Consider the following 27,826-nt stretch of genomic DNA (forward strand, 5'->3'; position numbering starts at 1 on the left):
CTCGTCATTCGACTGAAACTACGTCACTTCCGGTGCACCGCTTGAATGGAATTTCCGCGTAACGGCGCGAACAACCGAAGAAGACTTGAACACTGGCTGCAGGCGGATTCTTCCTTCCAGCGACGGACAAACAGTTTATAAACCACCTTTTTCTTATTACGCACACATACGCGCACCGAGGAATTTTTTCTCACAATTTTTATTATCAATTTTATCAACTCCGATAGTTTTTCGAATGAAAGTTAATTCGGAAAGACAGAGATAACGTAGTATCTTCGATTTGAATTCAGAATTTAAAGATATAAAGTTACTTGCAATAACTAGTATTACCTCAATGTTACAGAAGAATGGTTCGGTGTTTATCGATTGAGTATACCTTTATGATTATGATTATGGTTATGGTTATTATTATCATCGTGATTGAGTATAACTTTAAACGGTAAGAATTTCGTTAAGAAAATAATACGAGAAATTTAGAGAAATTGAACGGTAAACGGATATCGGCACAAGAGAAGTTTCGTAATTATCGAAATTGTTTTTAGAAACCTTCAGAGCCATTGTATTAAACGTTGAGTAATATTGATATGGACAACAAGAATTAGTTTCCTGTTCAGAGAATCGACTGTATAGTATATTCAGAACAATTTCCCTTGCATTTTCATTTTTTCTGCCCCACCATTGTCGAGAAAAAAAAAAAAAAAAAACTTCAATAATTGAGAAAAAAAAAAATCGCGTCCTCCGCAATATACACACCCGGTGTGTATTGTGATTGTATAGTTTATCACGTTATGTAAAACGATGATTGTTGTACATAAGGTGCCCACCTATAACAGCTATTGTACCGGTTATACAACTAGACAGAAAGTTCTATTACTACAAATCTTAAGTGCAGACAAACACCAGGACTTGTAGACTATTTCGAACTTTGGTCAAAGCTAATTTAAAATTAGTATCCATTGTAATTGACGGCTGAAGAATTGTTGTGAGAATGGTGCCAAGTTAGGTAAGTAAATGCAGCACATTACACGAGCATCGCCAGCAGTAGGCAACGTGTCACATCGCGCGATTGTCTCTGATGTCTCTAGTGCGGAGAGGGGTTTGCTAGTTAGTTGGTTGGTTGGTTGGTTTGTTAGTTACTTAGTTAGTTAGTTGGGTGGTTAGTTAGTTACATCACACCTAGAGTTTATTCTCACCTTGTAGGCACAAGCAAGGCCAGCTCTGAAAGACAAGGAGCTAAAAGTATGGTATGCAAGACGACGTATAGAGTCAGTCGTTGCTAGGGTGTTTGATAAACGCGTGTCATCGCAATCGTAGTTGTCTCGCGATGAAAGAAAGACGTATACCTAGTAATAGGTGAACGTCTATACGCAGCATCATACACTATCCACGATCTCATTTATCCCCCCCACCCTCGAACCGACCGTTTGTGTCAAAAAGTTTGCTAATAAATGTAGGTACACAATGAATAAATGAATAAATTCTATTAATACTGCAAGAGTGATCCACGTGACTGCCATACCACCTTAACGTTACAACGAGTTTAGTAAGGCTGATCAAATGCATAATAGAATATTCATCATCTCGTGTAGGTAGGTATGCAATGAATGATTGTGTGATTTCCAAACATCTTTGATAAAAATAAATACTGTCGACGTATACGCGGCTTGAGTTGACAGTAAGTTAAATAAGAACTTACTGGCACTGGCCGTGATGATCCTGTACTGAGGAGGAGGTTGTTGCTGATGCTGAGTCTGCTGCGACTGCAGTTGATGATTGTGGTTAATATTAATTGTCAACTGATGCTGGGCGTGATTCAACTGACTTAGATGACCGTGAGGACTCTGCGATGCCGGCGGATGGTGGTTGTGATGGTTGTGATGATTATGATGGTGTATGTGATTGTGGTTCGGGTTATGCCCGTGGGGTGACAAGTGGTGGGGCCCACCGCAATGGGGTAGCAAACAGTGCATCGCCCCGACGCCGACCGTAACACCGACGGCACCCTCCTTCGTAACACCGTATCGCGAAACCATGACGTTGATAATTAACGGTAGATTTTCGCCGGCGAGAAACACCTGAAATTCGTCTCAAGAGCTTATCGAGGGTTGATGAGCTGATTTCCCGTGTCGATTTTTCTTTCTTCTCCTTCTTTATTACTAATTCTTCTTATTAGGAGCGTGTTTAACGTTACGTGTGTAAAAAAACGATCAATTTATATAATGGATTTCGTTTTACTTCTTACTTTTCTTTCAAACGAATTTCCTTCTCATTATAACATTCCCAAAATTAATTTTCATCACGAAATTTTGACGGGCAATCATAACTCTTGCGCCTTCGTCTTTATATTTTTCTGTTTCTTCGTTTTGTCCTCAAATTTAGTTACACTTGGTTATTAGAATTTTTCATTCATTTGTCGTCTTCTTTAAGTTCCGATCAAGCTCTGACTCGACTTTATCGAACGAGTAGAAACCCTGATCGAAGTCCTGCAGCTTTTTACTATCGCCCACATTTTTTCTCTTCGCGTTTCGTTTCTCGTTTATTTTTTCTTTCTTTTTGACTTTCTCTTTTTTATTCCTTTACTCTTGTCTTAGGTTCTTCTTGTAAAATATCAACGAACTAGAAAATGATTCGAATATCTTCAAAAAAATTCGCTCGTTAACAACGTTGCGGTAAAGGCGTTGGTAACTTTACAGGTGTCCTCCATTATCAACGGAGCAAGAAATGCACGTTCTCGCTCGCTGTCGTTGAATTCGACGGTGAATTGGTTATATTCGACTCGTTGGCGTTGTTGTTGTTGTCGTTGTCGTCAACAGTGTCAAGAGTGATCAACAGATGATTAATGACAGATGTCAATTGACCGATGATATCGACAGCTAGACAATTGTCAACTGTCATTCCACAATATGTTTCGAGGCGAACGTACTATAGAGTAGGTCGCACACGCCAGCAGATCGATATTTAGGACTAGAACCGCTTGCTTTGTGGCGTCCGCAGCACTCGATACAACAAAATTTTATCCTCACGTTCTCGTCGTCGTCGTCGTCGTGTCGTATCCCGTTGCACGAACAATCGTTGAACAAAACTAATGAAGTAGATACAGCTCGTTTAAATATTATAATATTTTCCAATTTGTAACGTACAAGGAAAATAATCAACGTACGAATTCTCGTCGTTCGCTGTGTATACGAGAAGAAGGAAGAACGGAAAAACTAACCGTCATTTGAGCTAAAAAGAGCCAAGAAGAAAACCCACGTTATCAAATGTCACTCATTGTCAAATAGACAACAACAACAACGGCACATTGATGTTTTCCTTCCTCCAAGTTTTCGTTTCGGTGACTCAGATCTTCTTCAGTTTTTCTGATTCAATCCTTACACCATTACCGTAAGAACACGATAAAGTGGCGAGGGAAAAAAAGAAAACGAACTTTCATCAATCCACAATGACAACACACACGCGAATCATGGCACAATATTATTATAATAAATAAAATGATCACGTTTAAAAAAGTTGAAAAATATACCACGGAACAAACGGTCTTTTCGTACAGTTTCGTGACCTATGAAACCTATGAACGATCTTGCGACGAAGAGAACATACCATACATGTACGTTTATACATATATACGTGTGTATATTCTGCCTTGGATCGTGGTTTCTAGGTGTAGTTTTGAAAAAAAAAAAAAAGAAAAAAAGTCTTGCCAGTATCGTATGAATTATACGTAGATTAAAATGGACGTTTAGCAAAAAATCCGTACTCGTGTGTCCGTGTTGGTTTAAAATTTATTTTATTTTATATTACTATCAGTTTCCTTGATAACTGTCAACCCCCCATTGGGTGTTTTAACCGCGCGCTTGTCAAAGACGAGGAGCGTCCCCTTTCGAAGGGACGCAGTAGAGACTGATGCAGGGCAGACCCCCACCCCCTCTACACACCGTCGCTAGCTTCACCCACACTAAGGATTCGCGTCGTCGAAGCACCACGTTGTACACGGAGGCGCACACAATGACGATGCGAGACCCCAGGCGCATGCCGCGTCGGCCGTTTCGACCCAAGTTCGTGAAACCTTAAGCCCCCATGTGTGCGAGAGAAGTTCGGAGATAGAGAGAGAAGGCAAGAGTGCCGCGTAGGGCGCATGCGCCATGAAAACGAACCTCACAGCCACGGCAGCGATTCGCCGAAGTTCGGATATTTTCGTCAAACTTCGTAGACGCTCGGTTCAATCTCGCGTTGTGATTCGTCGCCGAGGAACATTTGTCAAGTGTTTCTACCCCCTCCGTTCTTTCGCGCTATCTCACTCTATCTCCCTCTATCTCTCTCGGCACGCTCTGCACTATCGCCAACGAGCCACGCCGACGCCGTGCACGCGTTCATATACATTGTTGGTATGTGTGTACATACCTGCAACGCTATACTCTATCCACGCTAACTAAGTTTGTCTAAGCTCACGCCGACTGCCACCGTATGGTCGATGATAACGAACGTTCGATTTTCAAAAACTTGCAACCTATTTTCAACGGTTAACGTTACACCCCCTTAAAAAAAAAGTGTTGAGGAAATATTTTCTACGCCTTTCAATTACGCGTGGACGATTTTTATAATTTAGAACTCGAACGATGACGGTAGGACAGGAATTTGAAATTAAGCGTTCAATTGCAGATTCCTGTTTTACCCAATGCCGCGAGGAATCTTTTCCTACACCTCTTTTTTTACATTCCTGACGATAAATCGAAAGACGCACGATGTTACCGTCAACTATTGCAGCTATGGTGAAATTCTTTTCGTTCTACGTCAAGGCGTTTATCGCAGGGTTTACTTTATTACAGAAATAATTAACGATTATTACAGGTATATTGCGCCAGCTAAATATTATACATTCAATCCCGCTACATATAATGGTATCGATAATTATTTAGTTTTAGACAATAGAAACGGCTGTTTAAAATTTGAGCAAAAAAAAAAAAGAAAAATCTAGTATGCAGACAGTCTCGATTTTCAGCATCGGTTGGCGTCCGTCCTGTTAACCAAAACCCCCAAAGCTGATGGGTCACAAGATTTCACGTAGCGTTTGCTGTTTTAGATTAGAGCAGATAAAACATAATATGATCTATACAGAAGGTCGAGGGAGAAACGAAACTAGCGAAATAGAATTTATTCTGGTACGGAGCCACCAAATACGTAACTTTATTTTTAGAATCGTTCAATATCTGCCGTATCATCGCATGGTATATATTTAGCTTAACGTAATTTAGGTTTAACAAGGAGATTGTGACCTAAATACATTTATATTGTCACTCGTTCCGGTGCCGCCGAACAAAACGTCACTTAATTAGTCTCTTCAGAGAATTATGTTACAATGCTGCATGCATTTTTCATCATCATAGTGTAGAATAACGCCAGAATAATAACAAGGATAATTTTCGCTATTCCTTGGAGTAGAACGTAATGAATTCTAAACAAAGATGTCTCAATAATAACCACGTGTAAAATGATCAGCATCCTTTTGAATCGAACGTTTGTTGCGGTATAATTCAACTAGGTCATCAAGAATTCGCACTCAAGCCTACGAACAGACACCCGTTTGTCTCAAGATCGCACGATGAACGAACTCTCGTCATGAGCTGCGTTTTTTCAATTACAAACCATCTAAAGGCATGGAGTGGTAACATCGCAACGAAGATCCTTGTTGAGTCTCTTTTTAAGTCCTCAAATTTTTATTTCTGCTCGTCGCCGACGAAGATGTTATGCATATTCACAAGAATTGACATAACGTCGAGATTCACTAGACTTATAATAAACCAAAGCAAATACGATATGCTATTATTCCGATAGGAAACTAGCTGCCTAGTTATTTACCAGATTCGTTAGGAATAACAGTTAGATAATAATAATAAAAAATGAATATAAAAAGCGAGACGTTGAAACGCGTGCGGGCAAAATACACGGTCAATGAGCAAACAAAAGAAGGACTTCAGCTTGTCGAACTCAGTTCCTTAAAGAAGACTACCATTTTAACGAATTTCGACCCCTCCGAACTTCTGGAAGAAACGGACTTCTCATTTCCATTCGAAAACGGTCGATCAAGCTGGATTGAATTTTATGATACCAACAACTTCATAAGCTGCGGTAAAACCTTTCGTTACATAGAGTGTGTAAGACATCTAAAAGCGAATAGTCGTTCGTGCAGGGCGTCGCCAGATCAATTTTATAACAAAATCGTATAAGACGACGTTCACGTATTATAACGTATCGTTGTCGTAAGTGTAGTACATCGACTCTAACGTAGTCAGGCAGGGTAGTAGTGGGTAGTTTTCGACAAGGTTCGCGTATAGGTAGAGTAACCTAGTTTCGCCGGTGCACCAGGCCAGCCTGCAGTGGTTCTGTACCCAGATCGATATATGCACTTTCCGCACATACAGCAACGTAGACGGGTCGCCGTGACGCCCTCCTCTTTCTCTTACCTAGGAGGACATGTGAGGTTTGCAAGAGGGTTTGTTGACCCATATTTACCCTTCTATCGAATAAAAAACAAAACTTCTCTAATCATATTTTCAACAAGAGGAGAACGGGAGGGAATAAATCGCGAATTATGCTGTAAAGTTTAATGCAATTGATTAGTCATCTCCATATAACCGTGTATACAACACAACGGATAAAGTTTTGCGCAATTAATATAATAATATCATCGAGCAAATCTGAGGAAATTATATACAACCAATTACATCGATCAACAGTATTTTCTCTCTCCATTTCTCTACGTATTATATATTTATTGATATACGCAGTTTTATTGTTAGTTCAGGTGACGCATTGTAACGATATTGAAGGACGAACGATGAAGCAGGACGACAATATACCTATAAATTCAAATCGCGACGAGGCTTAAGCACGAAAACTTTATTGTGTAGTACAATAGAATACCCTGATCTTGAATTCTACCCAATGCGGCAGCTCTAAATAAAGTCTATAACGACACAGTGCGGTTATATAAATCTGTTTTGTCTTTTACAGTGTATATAACACATTCACGGAAATCGTACAATCTTCGGAAATTGAGGTCACTTTCAGCATACGACACACTCACACATTTTGTATACAATAGGTGAAGAAGACGAAACTTTGGAGATAAATATACGTCGTACTAAACGCCACTTTTATGCAACCCTAAGAAAACAGTCAGCTTCTTTTACTTTTCTTATTTCCAACTATAGAACGTAAACATGAAGAAAGAGAAAAAAAAATGGTAGAACAAAAATACACAATACACAAGGTTTGAAACGATCAGGTGCTTGACATGCAACGGTTATAAGACGCATTTGTATACGAAGCAATACTTGAAGGTCAGTTATTTCATAAAATATATATATATATATATGCATGTGTATACAGGTGATGTAGAGGTAAAAGAGCAACGGTTATGTTTAGTGATCAGTAATTGTGAGGTGATGTTATAAAGTTCGGAACTATACATTATTTAGATACCTAATTCTTCTGAATGAAAAGTCTTTACCTATAATAAGATATTTGATACAGTGTATACTCTGCACTGCAGCCCCATCGTCATCACTGATTGTAAGAAAAACAGTGCAATTTTTTTAACCGCTATCAAATCGTAGTCGCTTAATCGATTTCGTTACAAATGCATGCGACTTTTATGCATGTGTGTGTGTGTGTGTGTGTGTGTGTGTGTGTGTGTGTGTGTGTGTGTGTGTGTGTGTGTGTGTGTGTGTGTGTGTGTGTGTGTGTGGAACAGCTATTTATAATATAAAGTAAGTGCCCGAGTTAGTCGAAAACAAGCGGGTGAAAAAATTGGCGAGAATTGTACAGACGGCCTTTTCACTCGCCTCTGTTCTCTAACAATAAAACTACATATTCATGAAAACCAATTCATACTAGCATTACGTACAGGCATCTGTTAATGGTTTGCGAAATTATTGTCGAAAAACAAGTTGTTGTCCAAGGGTCACTCACTCGTCCACTGTTCCAGCATAACAGCAGCAGCAGTCTGACGCTTATTATTAGCGCGTGTTCAATCAGATATTTCAATTAGTTTGTACAATAATATTATGTACCTACGGACGATGCATGCCTCTATATATACGTATCCATATATACAATATATATTAAGTATCGCATACCAATATATTATCATACATGCATAAGATTCGAGATAATATTTAAAAGTTGTATATTTATCATCGCTAGGAACATTCGGCGAGAACTCGGCGTATGATCAAACGTAAATATAAGATATATGATTGAAATGTAGAAAAAGAAAAGAAATTAAGAACGCATGCAAATAATAGAAGAATGAGAAACGAAAAAAAACAAAAAAACAAAAGAGGAATAAACGAATTAGACAGATAGAAACAAAGGTATTGAATTAAATATAATACGTATACAATATTGTGTGTATGCGTAAGTAATAACGCGAGCGAGTTGGCTGCAATAAAAAGCAATGACCTTGACGCTCATATTGTTGCGCGGGTAGATAAAGAGGAGGTTATAGACATATTATACATATACACAACACGGGTCGACGACACACCCATACAACTCGCTTTAGGGTTAAACTGTCGCGGACGACGAGGTGAAGCGTAGAAAGAGACAGAGATAATATAATACATACAGAAAGAAAGAAAGAACGAGAGAGAGAGAGAGAGTTGAGTAAAGTAAAACCGGCAAGCAGAGAGTGCAAAGCATCTGGAGAGTTTTGGCGGTGAGGTGAAGCGAAGTAAGCGGAGGGTGGATGGGCGAAGAGTCAGAAGAGGGCACAAGGAGGGGGAGGAAGGGGGCGGGGAGGGTGTCTAGCCGTCTAGATGGACGGCAAAAACCGGCGAGTTTTGGGGATGAGAAGAAAGCGTCGGGTTGGTTGGCCCGGGTCACCGGCATGACACTCGTCGTCGTCGTAGCAGCAGCAGCAGCAGCAGCGACGGCGACGGCTATGATACCGGGAGATCCCGCCACGCCAACCTTGCGGCAACCTTCCATCGTACCTGCCTCCCGCCGCTGCGCGGTTTAAATGTATTCAAACAACAAGCTAGACGATGACGCTCTGTTCCGTTCCGTTCCGTTTCGTCCGTTCCTTAATCAGTATCGCCAACTCTCGGAGTTTTTTGATTAAGCTGAAGTTAGTAACGTTGTTGTAATGATTTATGTTTGGGAAAAAATCGTTATTTCGTAGATACTCGAATGTCTGAAATGCAGAGTAAATTATAACAGTACGAAAAATATTAATATTTTCAAAACTTGACTACTTTAGAGTTACTATAAACTTGAAAAATAGTGACAACCTTCAACGTTTCGTTATGTTAATCTTGCAAACTTCAGACTCATGGTTTTGGAAGTTTTTCCGTTGAGATGATTTACATGTATATCAGTTACCAATCAGCGCAAAAACTAGTATTTTTAAAGTCAATTGATATTTTGAAATGGGATATTTGCCGATTTAAATAGATTTCGGTGTTTTGGACGAAAAAAATTTGGCAATTTGAATATGTCTAGATTAAATTCCAGTCGCAACAAATACGTGTAAATTATTATTGTTAAAAACACAGATTATATTACTGGCAATTCATTTATTATTATATTCGACCGTTGATACGAAAACGAACGCAGAGGAATCTAGTGGTATTTCTTTCCGCAGGATTTACGAGACTTTTTGGTGTGATGATGACATTCTGAGTTGGCAACACCGGTTCCGTTCCGTTACTGCTGTGGTCAAAGTCCCCGGGAGGGCGAAAACATCGTTGCATAGTGACCCTGGCCAACAGGCGTTCTGACTCACAGAATTCGCACATTAAACACACAGTGTCTGAGAATGTGTGTAGCTGATTCGTTACAATCAGATGGCCTTATGAGCTCTCTGCAACTCTGTTGCACTCCACGATCAACGAACACGCATGCAAGCAAGGTGATCGTACTTTCAGTTTCGTCGCACCGTCGTCGACAATTCAAACGGCCGTGATAAACGCGCGGGTTATTCAAACGAGGATGCATATAGTTAAATACAATTCCTAACCTTGAACATTTAGAGGATGGGGATTTGGGATTCTTGGTCTTCTTTAAAAAATGAAGACAAATACCGAATCTGCACGTAGGTACATGGTTTCGGGTTTAGGTTGTGATCGGTGGTTTTGTGAACACCACTTTAAGAGCGTCGACATAAAAAAAAAGAGCAACCCGGCATCACCGTCCCAGGAGCAATGGGTCGATGTGTTCAGTTCATCATCCACTTCTCCTTTATCTGTTTTCAATTCCTTCGACTATACATCCTTTTACATGTATAGTATCACGCGATATCATGTGAGCGAGGTATACATCATATACATATGATGTATCATACATACAACATACACATACACAAGTTGCTCGAATCTCTGATCATGTATAACCGACAAATCATCCTGATCAATTATGAGGTATAATGCGTTGTAATAAGTGATACGGGTATCTTGAATCACGTGGACAAAAAGCAGATGTATCTCTTTAGGCCAGATTGATAATAACAGAATTATAACGGTTACTGTGACGTACGTAGTGTTTGAATAATATCTCCCTTTCTCTATCATTATTTCGTATTGGTGGTATGATAAATCACTTTCTCTGCAACCGTATCGTTTGTAAGACAACAAAAATCGAACCGATTCCTTTCTCTTTAGATCTGCAGTAAGTATTTCACGAGAAAGAGAAAGAAAGAGAGAGATAAAGATATTGAAGTAAATAGAGACGGCATATAACCGTCGTGTTACAACAAGTCACATATACATATATCATAAACGGTATTATAACAACTGTGACAAAAGCTCAATTCATCCGTAAAAAACGTGATGTGGGAGTAGTGTGAGGGTTTTTCAAGCTCGTGTCGAAGCATCGGAGAAAGGCAGAAGCCGTAGCAGCATCAGGTCGCACATGGGAACCTCGTGGCGAACGTAGTACTATAGAGGTTCAGTGCCATGCAGGGGTGGTACACAAGTTGGTTGTCCTCTGTGCTAAACGGGCGGTGCAAAGTCCGATGCGTCTGTCTGGATGGGGCGAAGGCAACGGCCACACCAACCAACCAACCAAAGGGGTCGATAATTCTCGGCTTTCCTGTCCGGGCAACGACCCGTTCGTTTGCTCCTCCACCGTCGACGGCGGCGCTGTCCGCCCCCTGCGCGAAGTAACGTGAATGTGCAGCAGCAGCAGCAGCAGCAGGAGCAACATGGGATTGCAATGTGCCGCTGCCGAAGAGGGTCGTTGAATAGATAGAGTATAAGGTAGATAGATAGATAGATAGATAGATAGATAGATGTAGTTTATTTTATTCATGGCAATATTGGATAAGCTTACAGAACATTGACGTAGAATACATGCACCGTAAGCAAAATAAAAAGAAAGAGTCAGGTACAAGGTACGTGAGTGAAGTAAGAAAAAGACGAAGAGGTCATCACCTGTCGTTGCTTATACGAGGGTCATCGAAGCGTTTTATTTTCATCGCAACCCCCCCCCCCCCCCCCCAACTCCCTTATTTCTATTGAGATTAAACGAAACGAACAGTTATTACAACACCACATCATACAATCCTATTATCCTTAGGGCAATATGGACCTACATATAGGTATCGATATGCTTCTGCAATAGTTGGCGTGCAATCGTTGACGATCATTTCATAATCGGAGTTGGTGGTTAGAGTTAGCTTATGTATATACGCCGTAGAGTGCGGGAATTAACCGAAGGAAATATACGCACGTGTGGAACTGTTGCACCATCTGTCGGTCGTTTCGGAAGACTATCGACACTCGGAGAGAAATTTAATTTTCAATTCAATACCGATAGTGCGGCGGCGTTTTACTACCGTGACAAAAAGCTTTATATATACAGGCTGATTATTATCTAACAAACGATAACCGAGAAGCAGCAGCTTGACTTGCCGCTCATTACATCTCACTGGATATAATCTCACGGCAAAAGTTAACATTCGAAATTTATCGTCGATGTATAGACTTTCGTACCCTACATGTCATTTATGTCAGAAAAATAAAAATAAAATGTAGAAAAAGTAATAAAATAAGTTAAAAAATTTCCGAACATTGCAATTAAATTCGTCCTAACGACAAGCGACACGTCCAACACCTGTTGTAGTTATATGGATATAAATATACGTCATGTTCTATATATTCGGTGCAGAGTAGACACTTGAGCACAGTATTTCATTCGTTCTCACATTTCATAGAAGATACAAGTATTTCAAACTCATTGCTCCGATCTTTAAAATTATCTTTTTCTTTCTTTCTCTATTAATATTATAAATTTTTGTTCTTTTTACATTTCATCTTCTATTTATTCATTCAATATGTATTTATATTTTCTGCTTCGCGCGTATATAGTAGAGTAGCAGTAGCAGTAGCAGTAGCAGTAGTAGTAGTAGTAATAGTAATAGTGGCAGTAGTGACACACGAATCGTAACTAGAGCTAGCGCATGTCGTCTACAATGTACACATTCGAAACGAGGCCAAGGCGGAAGTCGCTAATTCTACTGACCGATCTGATAACATCCGCTCTCTTTGTTCAAGGATCACGTGGCATAAAGCTGGATATACGTGGTATAGGTATACTACATGAATGCAAAATGCGCAGATGCATTCTCATTGCCAACTGCACACGTCGCCGTGTAGTCATCGGAAAGTTATTCTTATAGATCGCACGATTCATCCTGCACACACCTCTTAAGGTGGACATTTGCATAAAGGTATATGTGAATTAAAAACGGCTCACGATGTGTTTAATTCCATTGGGCAAAGTGTCGTTGTTGGCATCTTAACATGGAAAAAACAGGGTTAAATACTGTATTAATAAACAATACATAATACGGAGGAAAGTAGACTGAACAGAGCAAAATCATCCGTCCGTAAAACAAGCGTTGAAAATTTATAACAAGAAGATGAACACAGAAAAAAAAACAGAAAAAAACTAAAACAAATACACTTCACCCTCAAAGAGAGACGTTTGGACGTTGAACTTGCCGTATATATAAGGACGGTGTGAAGTGTATTATACCGGTGTAAACAGTAAACACAGCGAGGAGGAAGAAGAAGAAGAAGCCAGAAAAGAAAAACAGAATATGTATAATGTTATTTGCAGATACAGAGTCGCTTCGCGTGTATGATATGCAACAGTGTTGAGAATTCTTCACATATTCTTGCAAGAATTTTCATCCTCTATTTTTTTTCTCTACAACTTAATTATTAACATATCACATACTGTGCATATATGTTTGTAATATACTTACTGTAATCACATTCCGATGTTACACGTGTTTCAGAAGGAAGAAAAAAACAAAAACAAACTGATATACCGCGGAATTGGAAAGACTCATTGACACGTTTGAAACTTTTTCTTAAAAGTGCAATTTTTACACGAGGATGAAGTTAGTAACGTTAACCTAACGATACATCAGAAGGAGGAGAAAAACTATTAGGAATAACTATAAACTATTACTGCATATAATTTTATAATGACTTTCGAGAAGTTAGCTTTACAAAATATGAATACTTATATATGTTATTTTGTCACGGTTTATTAAATTTCAAAGATTCGTAAAGTTGTGAAGTAACGATTTTTCTCAAACATGGATAGTTTACAGTAAACGTTACACTAACTTCACATGCGTGTATCGAATGGAAAACTCCCTCAAAGACGTGCCGTCTCACGGATGATGGAAGAATGAAAATAATACAAATTATAGGCACGGATTAGGTATATATATACATATTATAGTAAGTAGTAGGTACAACGAACTCGTTGAAATCCGACAACAACAAATCGCATTAGGTATACATACGTTCTATATGGCAACTCAAGAGCAGGTATTACAGCGGTTCGTGATATTAGGTATTGCTGCAAAGTTAAAAGTTCACTGGGACGTCGTCGTTGGCGGACAGTTTTGCGCATTTAAATTGTACGATATATGCTAATAAAATTGCCGACATAAAGGTAGGAGGAGGTAACGACATTGCAGAGGAGGAGACGAATGTATTACAGCAAGGTGGCATTCCTAACTGTATTCGTATACGTTTTTCCATTTCTCATCATCATCATCATCATCATCATCATCATCGTCGTCGTTGTCGTAGTCGTCCGGATGCTTATTTCATATATCCAGTATATATAAAGATGTCGCATGCAGCTAGCAGGTGGATTATTTTATATCTGGCTTAAAAATCAATCCGCATAATAATATGATGGTATAAATATTGTTCAAAATAGTTCATTATACTTGTTCCGTATAAGTTTTTTCTTTTTTTTTTTTTTATACGCACAGTTAGCCAAACTCCCAGAATCCCCTCTAATTTCTCAGGCTCGTCGAACTTTTCGCAATGCAAAAGTCATTCAACCCAAATCAAATGAAATCTCGCAAAATTCATACAATCCCGAAGAAAAATATTACATATTTTAGTTTCAAAGACTCTACATACTTTGTTTTATTAACAGAACGAGGTGGCAGGGGGGGGGCAAAATTTTGTATTAAGGGACAAAAAACGTATCACATAAACACAGCGATTTTCTCTTTTTACCTATCTTCTTTTCGCATGCGCGATGGTCCAACGTTTACGCTTCATCGAGCAAAGCCGCTAATTATAAGTCTAATACTTCTAAGCTTTTTATTGTTTCTTTTTTCCTTTTTTGCGTTGTTGTTGTTTTTTTTTTTTTTTTTTTTTTTCAACGCGCAGGTGTAAAAACGTCTATCTTACTACAGTAACGTATTTAGCCAGTCGATTCTTTTACATTTGCATCGCGTATATTATATTACAAATGTTTCTAAGCCAATAATAATATTGTATAAACGCTAAAGAACTGCGGGGAAAAAGACTCTAACGGACGAAAACTTGAGACCGATATACCGTACACATGTACGTATATATAATCAATTCGAAGACAAACGGCGACGAATGAATATCGAATGTCGACAAGTTTCTTTTTGGTATTTTAAAAAATATAGAAAACAAATTTGTCAAACTCTAACCATTATACAATGGATAATACCTTCTTTTACCGAACAAGTTTAATGTGGATGACAAGAACGTTGTAGTAACTAATAGTAATTAGCGGATACATAAGAGTTACGTGGTTGTAGTGTAAATCTTGAAATAGCAACGTTTTTATTACCCGGTAGTAACGTCTCGACGTTGCAACCGTAATAATTATAATATCATACTTATTATAGGTAACTAACTCAACTGTGAGATAATATAAAATGCAGGGAAATTTGAATAAAAATATTTATGTCTGCTGAGGCGTGCAGTAAGAGTAGACTTTCTACCAGGAACTAAGAGTGGAGAACAGAGAGACCTGGTTCACCCGATAGAATGTCCACAGCTGGGAAAACCACCAACCGACCAACCGACTAACCGAGTTCTCTGACCACTGCACGTGTTAAAAATGTTTTCATACATATTGAGAATCACTTTACACAGCATCCTCAGTGTTGTCCGTATGATCGATTATATCGAATATCGTATATATTATAGATATGATAACTAGGTAGATGAAACCTTCTTTGACTATCAGGAGTATATATAAAAAAAAGGTGGCTACGATAGGCGTAAAAGATGACGTAACAACGAGCTCTCCAGCTTTGTTATCACGATTAATAAATATCCATCCCATACACAATGTGAGAATGCAAAAGAATAATAATAATCATAATTATTCATTTACACACAACAGGGTTTCAATGTGAAAATGAAATTTTTCGTAAACTATGTTTGTAAAGAGTTTGAAATTAGAAAAGAAGGAAGAAAGAAAAAAGTTTTCTACCTGCGAAATGATGACGAGACGTTTTTTTTTTTTTTTTCAAACCAATTATACGATACTTTATCATTCTGGACGATATAAAATCATTGAGTGACATAATGTTTAAACGTTCTTTACTTTATGGCACACGTCATGGATGGATGGATGTAGATAGTTGTTATAGCATTGTTTGCATAGGTATATGAAATGTTAGCAGACAAGATGGAGGACAATTCGTTTACGAAAGAAAAAAATGGATTGCCGGAGCTTCCTGTTTTACCTACAAATCTTGCAAATCGAATTTTACACATTTTACCTTTACCAGATTAAAAAAATTTCGAATTTCCGCTAACGATACGTGATTCGATCGATGGAATTTGTGCGTCCGTCAAGAAGAGATAAAAAAACCAAACGTCGAATAATTGAAAAATATATTTGCAGCTAATTTTCACTACTTTTTAAGGTTATGACACGTACGTAATCCTACGTACATACATAATTCTTCACCGATTATTCATACTTTCCTTACAGTAAATCAACACACAAACCTCAATAATTTCCAAAAAAATTTTCGTGCGATTTTACCATCGACGAAGAGGAGGAGAAAAAAAAAAAATTGTCATCATATAACAGAGTCTGCCGAACTGATCGGTAAAACAGAATTTGCTGAATCGATCGGTAAAACAGGTAAGAGGTATTGAAGATTCCTTCATTATCAGCCTGGAGTACAGAACGTACAGTGATCGCTACATTCTGTTCTACATTTGTGTCGTTATAGGGTACATGAGACATGCAGTTTCCTGTCTACTAGACAAAACGGGATTACAAACTGACAAATCATTCAATCAGGAGAAAAATCGTTAAAATAACGGTGTAGGTATGAAAAAGAAACTGATATGGAGAAGGAGGAGGAGGAGGAGGTGGTGGTGGTGATGATGGTGGTGGTAAGTCGTCGCCGTCGTCGTCTTGTATCGTAGACGCAAAACGCAAGACGCAAGACGCGAGCCGCATTGCCGACAAGGCCGCGCAAGTAGAACAGCCCCAGATTCCGCTGCCTGTAGCCATAATACCCTGGCTTCGACATTCGCGGTAGCGTTCAAAAGGACCGTTGTTCGCTAACGGGTGTTTCAAAGAAAATAATCAACCGTCTGCCAATTATCACGTTTTAAAAATTAAGCCATCACCGTATAAGGTGTAATAAAACTGGTTAAGAATGAATCGGCCGAAAGGTTCGTCTTGACGGACGAAGTTATGCAAACAGGGAGAGAGAGAGAGAGAGAGAGAGAGAGAAAAAACAACTAGTTTAATAATAATAAATGAAAAAAAACATACACACACATCTCTCCAATAATGAAGGTGAACAGGAATGAAACAGAAGGTCAGCAACTTTATCGTGACGAGATATTCGGAGAAAAAAATCACTATTTTCTTAATTTCACAAAGATTGTGAATGAATAAAAATTTCGAAATACGAGTGTGTTGTGTCTTCAAACGATCCGAAAATGGCAAAGTAACACTTTTTCCTTAGTGTCAATCGGTTATACGATAAGGTTACTAACTTCAATATAATACTAAAACGAGATACAAAGGGATTTTGAATAAATTCGAACAACACAATCTGCGAAAGATATCTGTAACGATTTTAGAAAAGATTATGTAATCAGAATCATTAGAAAATGATTAAACATCGATGTTTTTGATTCGATTCGAAATATTTCTGGGCTTGTTATACCCGCGGACAAAAGAATTTCCAATGAAACTTACATAAACAGTGGTAGACTTTATATCTGCGGTAATGCGGAATAAAAAATTCATGACATTTAAAAATTTGAAATATTTATAGTTAGCTTATAAAAACCCAGCATCAAAACTTCGAGTTATTGTTATTTCACCTTATTGTACGTCATTCGAATAAATTCTGTTAAATTACAAAGCATGGATGTTATTGTTACAGTTCATTCATCCTTAAATCTATCACCCGTTGGATATGTTTTGTTAACTCTACCAACAATGCGTTACAGTCTCGTTTTCGCGGTGCGATGCTTGTTATAAACTAGACCAGGTATCCTAAAAGGTCTGCTCCTCTATTCTCTGATAAATCGATGATGAGTTCTAGGTGGGCATATATTATAATAATATAAGGTGTGCTCTTCTGTTCTGAGCCGAAAATTGAATTTCTATAAATTAGAAACGAACGAATAAAATTTTACGAATTATTTCCTCATTTCCTTATCGTTCATTCACTCCGGAATTATTATAGGTACTATATGATTTATGATTCGCGTCTACGATTATGTGTTCTATGTATTAATATACCGGATAAACGTTTAAATTGCAACTTTCTAGGCGAAAGCAAACTCTGTTCGCCTACTTCGTCAGAAATAGACAAATTCAACATTATGAAAATAAGGACAAACTCGGCAAGTTTATAAATTATTCGTTCACCGGGTAAATGATTGCAAAAGAAAAAAATATATATATATATATATATATAAATAAATAAATTTAGAAAAACAAAGAAACATAAAAGAAAGCCGAATAGAAATTTTCTCATTATTATACCTCATACATAAGTAGATTTACAATGTAGGATTAAAAAACGAACGAAAGAACGAGATTGTTATGATAAATATAATATAACGTAACGATAATAATAATAAAAATACGATGGATGTTTGAATCTTCAATTTAAAATACTTCTTGAAATTGAAGTATAAATTTTTCTTACACTTTAGCTCGAAGCCCCCCCCCCCCCCCCCCCCCCAAAACTCTATAAGTACAGCTACACAACGCCACCGAACGTTGAACACTGAGGACTAAACGTTTTCCTATAAATATGCCGACCGGAAGGACACAGTTTAAAATAGAACGCGCATTATGCGTATTGAAAAAAGATTCACGTCATAGGAATCAGGAAGTAACGAATATATATATATATATATATATATGTATACGTATATTGTTACGTCGATTAGACATCACGTATAATAAATTATACATATCTAAAATAATGATTAAAAATTAAACATCTTTTTTGCTGTATGATAGAAACTAGAAATTTTCGACAAGGTTCACAATTGTTTTTTCTTTCTCTCTTTTTTTTTTTTTTTATCGTATCTATCCCCTGCATTCTACGAGATTTAATCCAATTTTTTATTTTTTTATTTATTTTTTTTTCGATCAGATTTTGGTAAACAGATATTTCGAAAATAACGAATTACATCATGCGTCTAGTGTGAATTCATTGCAATATTATACCGCAACACGAACACACACACACACACACACACAAAATATCTATTGTACAAATAAAATATGCCTGTATATAAATAACGCACCGCAAAATCGGATAGAATGCAAACTACGTACAATTGTGTGTGTGTGTGTGTGTGTGTGTGCGCGCGCGTGTGAGTGTGAATGTGTGTATGTATACCAAGTATATGTAATACTGTTAGTTTCTCCCCGGATGTGCAATTGGCCTCCTTCCGCGAAGAAGCGGCCTTGCTTGGAATGTACATTTTCTGTATTTCGTTCGTTGGATTTGTTTTGTACAGGTATAGGTATTAGAGAGATCCAGCCTGACACCTTTCACCTGCCATGGCACAAGTATAGAACGGACTCACGATCAGCCATTATAATAATGTCTCCCTTGCCGATGACATACGTACATATACAAGTCATTCCACCCCAAACCGACCTACGTCCGACCCTCACCACCGGCGATTTTTTTTCACCATCAAGTATGGTGTAGAGTGTGAATAAAAAAAATTCAAAATATTAATAACAACAACAACAACAGTAAGATAAAAAAAAAAATATTTCACCGAGTTTCAAACTTTCTGGACCACGGTCTTTGACTTTACTGATCCCAAGAACACGAGAACCCAATCATCGAATCGAAAGCCCGAATCGATTGTTTTCAAATTTTTCTCATAAATTGTTCGTTGATAAAAAGCAAAAAAAGTTTATATAATTATTTATTCGATATTCGTAAAATAAAATTTGAAATTTGCATCCGCCATCTTGAATTTTTGAAATCTAACCTCAGATTCGTAATCAGCGTTCTCAAAAACCACAGAAAACTAATCTTGTTTTAAAACAAGACTCGGAACAATAATGTGCGCGTGACTCAAAGACTTAACGGCATGTAGCAGTCCTACCCTTACCGACCGAGCAAACCCATTCTTTTTCTTTCTATAATTATTAAACAAAGAAACTGAAAGGATTGAAATTTGGACGACGTATAGCTCTTTCGTAGCAGAATCGAGGAAGGTTATTCATATCCTGAAACTCGTAAAAAAAAAATTGTCATTTCTTGACACGTGTTACTATTACCACAACTCCCGCATTCTAACCAAGGAATATTCCAACCAAAGAACGCTCGGCAGTACCGACCGTGCACCCAGCTGATCGCGAGAGCATCTTTTATTTACGAAATTATTGTAATTACTAGTTCTAATTGCATGAAAGCAGTCTCACGACGGTTCATTTTGCTCCTTATTTTTCCCCGAATGGCGGAAGGTACCTCAGCTATGCGCTTTTTGGTCCCTGAAATGCGAGAGTTGTGGTAATTAATTATAGAAGGAAAAAAAAATGAGTTTGCTCGGTCGGTAAAGGTAGGACTGCTACATACCGTTAACAGGGAAACAACAAAACTAAACACAGAGAAATGAAATCGTACAAGTTAATGATTGATTCTTTGTAGCTACCCAATATTATGTATACATACATATAGTTTGTACGTGTATACATGATACATACATCATCATGTATAAACAACATCGAGCCTCCGCACTCGATTGCCAACGAACCAATCACGTGATTCCCTATTTTCTTGTATACATATACGTACCTAACGTACATACGCAAGGGGGTGCGTAAATTATTTCTCGGCATAAAAAAAAAAAAGAGGAAGAAGAGGAGAAGATGAAGATGAAGATGAAGGTGAAGATGAAAGAAGAGACAACGTATACATATAAGGTAGCAACACCGCAAGTCACGTGTTCGTAATAATACTACATACATACCTATAACCATAGACGTGCATGACTAGCTATTATCGATCAAATGGGGGTTAAAAATAAGCAAATTACGCCCCTGGAGGCAGCCGCCTAAAACTCGTCTACTCATATCAAGGCAAATTTATGCGTAGGCGTCTAGTCTGCGTTTAATCTGACCCGCGTGACGTCATGCGGTTCTCCAAGGAACTTGGTGGATGGATTATTATTCGTTAAACATGTAACGTGAGTGAGTGCGTAAAGGTGTTAATGGATGTGGAATAAGAATAAGAAGAGGAAAAATTTTATCAATTTTATAAAAATTTACACTCAACGCGCACACAAATCTTATTATACAAGCAAGCTGGTGTTTGATGAATAAAAGACTCGAATTAACCTTTCTACTTAGAGATACTGTATAGCTTTAGCAGTATCTCTTCGTTGCAGATCATGTTATAGAAGACTAAATCCATGATGGAAAGAAAATGAAAAAAAAAAAAAAAAAAAAAAAAAATCGAACAAAAATAATAATTTAACGCAGTTACAACAATAAATCTTACATTACGTCGAAAAACGATATTTCATACTAATGCGAACACCCGGTATATAGTGTAAATATATGTACAGTATATGTAGGTATATATATACATATGGTCAATGTCCGAGACACGAAACACGTGAAACTGACGTTTCCAACGCTGTTTGCTTGCTTTTCTCTCGTGGAGCTTTGAGCAAAAACCGGATTCGTAGACTTTTTGAAATTTAAATTTGAAACAGAATTTACGAACGCCTTTTTATTCTTTTTTCTTTTTTTTCGTCGCAGCTTCTGTCGCATCCTTCGCAGTTTTTACAACTAAAATGTAGCTTTATTTTTTAATTTTTCTTATTTTGTTTTGTTTTTTAAAATAATTTTAACGCTAAGCGATCCTTTAGTTATTCAATCACAATTTAACTGCATCAATTCATCCATTGCAAAAGAAAATTGTGAAATAATAGTGAGAAAATAATTTCACTTGGGTTATAAAATATGTACGAGCAAAAAAAAAAAAAAAAAAAAAAGAGAGAAAAATAAATACCAAATAAATAAATCAAACTCGGTTTGTATTATACCCTGCAGATTTCGATTTGTCTCTCTCCTATGATGCATATATATGTGTATATAAAAAAATCGATACATGTACACAGAATCAAGAAAAATATTACCAATTTTTTCGGCGAGGAATATTTTTTACGAATAACAATAATAGGAATAATAATGATAATAATAATCGGTATACAGATCCATCTGTCCGAGAACCGTACGAATGAAAATAAGAAAGAAAAGTAAATTATAAATCAACTAACATATAATTAACAAGATAATTATATCGACAACCGGAAACGTTTCCGCAGAACGAAAAGACCAAAGGAGATATACTATAATATATATATAAATATAAAATAACTAATTAGGTAAAGCATCATTTTCTGTCGCCCCCCCCCCTCCTCGCGCAAAAAAAAAAAAAAGGACAGTTCAAAGAAAACCGAAATTCGTTACAGTCATTGTTCGTGGTTGTTGTTGTTGTTGTTGTTGTCGTTTTGTTTTTGCACAATTATAACGTGGTTTGAATAGTGTAAGAGACGCGATAATAATAATAACAATAATAACAATAATAATAATAATATTTGACAGTAAAAATTTTCAACGAACTACCGCAACAACAACAAGCGTAGTACATATAGAACATGCGAAATGACGTTGCAGATAATGTTTTGACTTGCAGAAAATTTCTATACTATACCTATGATTATAATACGTAAAATTCCTGATAACCACAGAAGAGATACGCTACGTGAAGATATATACAGAAGATATCTGCACACCTATCAACGATTAACAACGTACGACAATGCGATGATTCGGTAAAAAGCAGCAGTAAAAAAGAAATAGAAAAAAAAAAAGGACATTCATCGCCCAAATAAACGAAACTTGATTCCTTATTTAACGGAGAAAGAAGATGATGAAGATAATGAAGAAGAAGAAGAAGAAGCACCAAACATTGAAAAGTATTTAGAAGAAAATAAATAAATAAATAAATAAATAAAGAAAAAAAAAAAAAAACCCCGACGACGAAACATTCTGTGGAATCTGTGTGCAGAGATAGAACAGCGGAGGTTGATTATATATATATATATTATGATATCGATGTGAAGAACATCGACCCCCTGTCTTCGGTAAGATAATAAGCAGTCGGTTGGTCGGTCAGTGAGTCATTCATTTATTCCATTCAATGAGTGAGTGATTCTTCTGTCAACCCAGCAGCAGATTAATGGAGTTTCGTTGATTTTATTCGAAGAGGAAAATTCAAAAGACCCTTTTATTAATTTAACCGTTTGACTTCATGGGGGGGGGGGGGGGGGGGGGGGTTAGAAGTATTCTTATTATGTACTACTTATTTTATTATTGTATCGATATTTAGTATATATTTAGAAAAATTTTCAACATATTTCTTTGCACTTTTTTTTAAATTTTTCTTCACGTATAACTACTTATGCTTGTTTATTTCAGACTAGCTAGCCCGGCGATCATTGTAACCGTCAAACAATCAACGAATATCGTGTTAACGTAATAAAATGAATAAAAAATTTTTTTTTTTTTTATTAAGTTCAATAGTTTATCTTTATATGTATATATAAAACAAAGTCGTGTTAGTTACTCATAAAAATCGGTTCAGCCATTCTTGAGTTATTCAAGTGGTATAACTAACCCGACTTTGTTTTATAAATACATATAGATTTGTAATCATTGACCCTTAAAACCACAGAATACTATCTTGTTAGTTAACTTAAAAGTTAACTCTGTAAAATAATATGTGAGTCAAAGGTCCAACATGTAACACACGTATATGAACGCACAGGGTATCTACCAATCTTTAATTTGAAAAATCTCCGTGTATTCCAGGAGTTTCCAGGCTTTTTTAAATTGTTTTTTAAATTCTTAAATTTTCTTTTCTTTTCTTTTTTTTTCCGTCAATTTCCCAAACTACTCGAAATAAGATTAGTAATAAAAATTTTACAACATATATAATATATGTTTATTTGATTTTTATTTCAACGTATCATTGTAAACTGTGAAATTTTACAACAAAAAAGAAGAAAAACAAAATATAATAAAATAAATTAATATACGTTAGTAAAATTCAAGGGGACTTATTAGGCGAACGTTATCGCATGAGATGTGAATTTATTTCGTGATGAAAACGTGATGAAAGTAGAACATTACAAATAAAAGTAATAATAAAACTCACCAATCATATTGGTTATATGTTTCTTGTAAATTTTCACAATCCTCCTCAGTCTTCTCCTCCTCGTTATAGAATGCAAATGTGCACGGTATTATTACTTGTTCGATAAATTATTGTTCAAAAAGTATCATCCTTGCGTCGAAGCACATTGTTATTATTATTATTATTCTTATTGTTGTTGTTGTTGTTATTGTTATTAATTATCATCACATTCGTTTGTTGGTTGTCTTTTTAGTTCCTTCTGTTTCTTTTTCTTCACTTTAGTCTATTTATATACAAAAATTTATCCCCACTATATTCGTTTATTTTCCATGACGTATGAGTACAGGTCGAGACGTTGTACACGTAGTTTCAAGTTATTTATGTATATATATCAAGAGGCCAGAGCACGTCACGTCACGTCATCACGACGACGTCAATTTTACTATTAGTAACTCACGACGCTGCTGGCGAGTTAGGCGCAAAGTTAAATCTATGTATGTGTGTGTTTATATATATATATAACGTGTTTATATATACGATATATATATATATCGGGGAAGAGGAATTAATTTCGATGAACCCTTTTTCTCTTTCTTTTGAATTATCTCTTCGGCGTTGAGGAAGAACGAAAAAGAGAAAGAAACAAGAGGATGAAAAAAAGAAAAAAGAAAAAGGAAAACGTAAGCGCGTGATAGTTGAATGAGATTAATAATTTTGAAACGATTGTAAGAAACGTTAAAATTCCACAAATACGAAGATTGTAGAATCAAAGGAATTGTATACATGTTGTAATACGAATGTATTAAAACAATATAAACCAAATCGGATTCAGGTATAAGAATAATAATAAAGAAGAAAAAGCAGCAAGAGAGACCGAACAGAATGATTTTCTGTCTAAAATTATTATTACTATTACTATTATTATTATTATTATTGGTGTTGTTATTGTTATTATTGATATGTATATTTGAAATTACAAATATTATGAAGTAGAAGGCAAAGAAGAAAAAAAAAAGAACTTTCTTTATCAGTAAATGTATTTCACATGGGTTGATACTAACTCGTGTTGTCGTTGGGCTAATAGTGGATACTGTTGCATTCATGTTGCGTAGTTGAAATAAATAACTACTTGAAGTATTAGAACCCTTCATATATAATCAAGACATCTCACGTATATATTATTATTATCGTTACCATCATCATCATCATCATCATCATTATTATTATTATCATTTATTTATTTATTACGCGCTCAGATTGAAACGCAGCGAAGATCATTTTACGTTACGTGTATAATAACAACAACAACAATGATAATAACAACAACATTGTAGATAAATATTTTCACTACTTTTTCCTTTATTTGTTTATTTTTCTTCTGTAAACTTTATGTATCTCAGACAATATTAGGTATTATATGAATGAATGAATGAATGAATGAATGAATGAATGAATGGAGGAACGAACGAACGAATGTATGTATGCATATGTATAGAGATGCAGTTTAGGTAGGTATTATACTCTGTTACTCACTCATTCCCTAACTTCAGGTTACTAAACTTTTACAATATGTTTCATACTGTAAAAATACAAATTTTGCGATACTATTCTTCGTAAACAAACAGAGATTCTATGAAGCGGCACCCAGTTTGTAACAACATATGTCACTACCTCTATGTTACTAACATATGTCGAGTCGACGAGCGAAGACTAACGATACATAATAATAAGAATAATAATAATAACAATAGTAACAAAAATAATAATAGTAATGAGAAAAAAAAACGTTTGAAAAATAAATGAAAAAAATTTTCAAAACGCAGCAAATTTTGTAACCGCAACTCGGTTTTACTCTACAGCCGCACACACACACGCGGACACAGACACAGACACTGTCGTCATACGTTTACTAATTCATAAATTCACGTAAAATTTATATATATAAAAAAAAAAAAGATATATTAAATTTTATTTATAACATAAAAATAAATTTTCATTACAATATAATATAAACACACACACGCACGCGTGCGCGCGCTCTTTTTCTACATACATATTTTTAACACGTCGTTTATATTCACATAGGTGTATGTATATATGTATATATACAAACACACACACACACACACACAGGCACACATACATACACCAATTAACGTATCCCCGTATTGTGTGCTTCTGCTTGAAAAAAAAAAAGCAACAGAATTTTAAAGCGAACCCGAAGAAGGTGGGAAGTTGAATCAACTGAGTTATATACTTTTACTTGCGTAAACCATTTCACTGTGTTACGATTTTTTTTTTTTTTTTTTTGTATTACAAGGTGGACTTTATTATTTTTCACAGAATTATAAGTATTTAACACCCGACGGACGAGGGAAAAGGGGTTAATAATTAGATTTAGAAAAACGAAACCCCCCAATGAGCATTAAGAAAAAAAACAGGGGGTAGGGGGTGAGGGGAATTGTCAACGGTCTTCTTGTTTTTCTTTTTTAAAAGTCTTCTATAGATAAGATAAAGATATAGATATTATTACACGGGTTTTTTTTTTGTTTTTTTGTTTTCCCCCGAGATTCCAAATTTCTTTCCTCCGTTCTATCCCGTTGCACGGTTTTTACTTGTTTTTTTTTTTTTTTTTTTTTTTTCCCCCCACCCCGTTGTATTTCAGAATAACAACGTGTAAGAAAGCAGGATAAATGCAACGTTAAAGATGAGGGGAAAATGAAAATGAAAAAAAAAGAAAGAAAGAAAAAAAAAGAAAAAGACAAAAATAAAGAAAAAGAAGAGAGCAAATTAAAAAAAAAAAAAGAAAAAAAGATCTCAAGGGATTTTCAGGAAAGGGACAAGAGGTCTGTTGTTTGTAGCGTGTGGCTTGATTGCCACATGTACACGGACTACGTGCAATCACCAGCCGAGCACGTATTCGGCCTTGTTCGGAAATGTTCGGGGCTTGTGCCGTGCCGTGCTGTGATGTGCTGTGCTGTGCTGTGCTGTGCTATTATCTCCGCGAACTCTCACCGACTATCCCTTCTATCGCGCAACCATGTTTCATGCCGTAGCGAAGAAGGAAGAAGAATCGAAAGAGGAAGGAAGGTAGGGAGAGAGAGAGAGAGAGAGAGGAAAGAAAGTCCTGCACGTATTTTAAACTGAAAAAGGGTTTAACAGCCCCATTCTATACATAATTTTGAAGAAAAAGATTCTAATTCATTTTTATTTTATGCAGAAATAAATAATAAATGGCAAGTAAATATGAATCTACTATTGAAATTTCGTAGTTTTCGTGCCATTTTTATTATTTTTTACTGTACGATTAAATAAAAATTTATTATAGTCTTGTTGGTAAGAATTGTGACGTATAGAATGAGGCTGTTAAGCCCTTTTTTTGCATTTGAAACACGTGGACTTATCGATATCTGGAGATATTTACGTGAAAACGACGAAATCGATCAGTACACCCCCTTAAACACGAATCTATTTCGAATGAAAGTTTAGTCTTATTATACACGCCGGTTAAAATGATACGAGATAAAATACGAGCGATAAGAATATTCGGTGATTATTTTTGTAAGTAAACAGTTTCTTCTCTTCATCGCCGATTCATTCGTTTGTATTATTTAATATATCTTGGTCGTTTGATCGAAATTTTAAACCGTTTTATGAATATATTAATTAATGTAACAACTCTGTTTATTATTCATAAACAAAACAACAAAGGTAAAAAAATACCTTACACTGTTCTCTGTCTTTTCGCTTTTTTCCATATGATCTTACCATTTACAAAAAAAAATAAAA

General features: G+C 36.3%; 1 protein-coding gene across 8 annotated transcripts in view; it reads right to left on the reverse strand.

Moving 5' to 3' along the window:
* Positions 1 to 27,826, reverse strand: part of LOC124409175 (eukaryotic translation initiation factor 4 gamma 3-like) — a 60,875-nt gene that overhangs the window by 29,035 nt on the left and 4,014 nt on the right. For 2 of the 8 annotated variants that reach the window (XM_046886601.1, XM_046886600.1), the window contains exon 1: positions 1,697 to 2,118. The exons of 1 other annotated variant lie outside the window; for it this stretch is intronic. In XM_046886601.1, the coding sequence (XP_046742557.1) occupies positions 1,697 to 2,033 (337 nt within the window). In that variant the 5' untranslated portion in view covers positions 2,034 to 2,118. Of the gene's footprint in view, positions 1 to 1,696; positions 2,263 to 22,323; positions 22,346 to 24,058; positions 24,081 to 27,826 lie in introns of those variants that run through there. 5 more of the 8 variants (XM_046886603.1, XM_046886604.1, XM_046886606.1 and 2 more) reach the window with 5 other exon arrangements.

This window comes from Diprion similis, chromosome 8 (assembly GCF_021155765.1).
Source record: "Diprion similis isolate iyDipSimi1 chromosome 8, iyDipSimi1.1, whole genome shotgun sequence".
Lineage (NCBI taxonomy): Eukaryota > Metazoa > Arthropoda > Insecta > Hymenoptera > Diprionidae > Diprion > Diprion similis.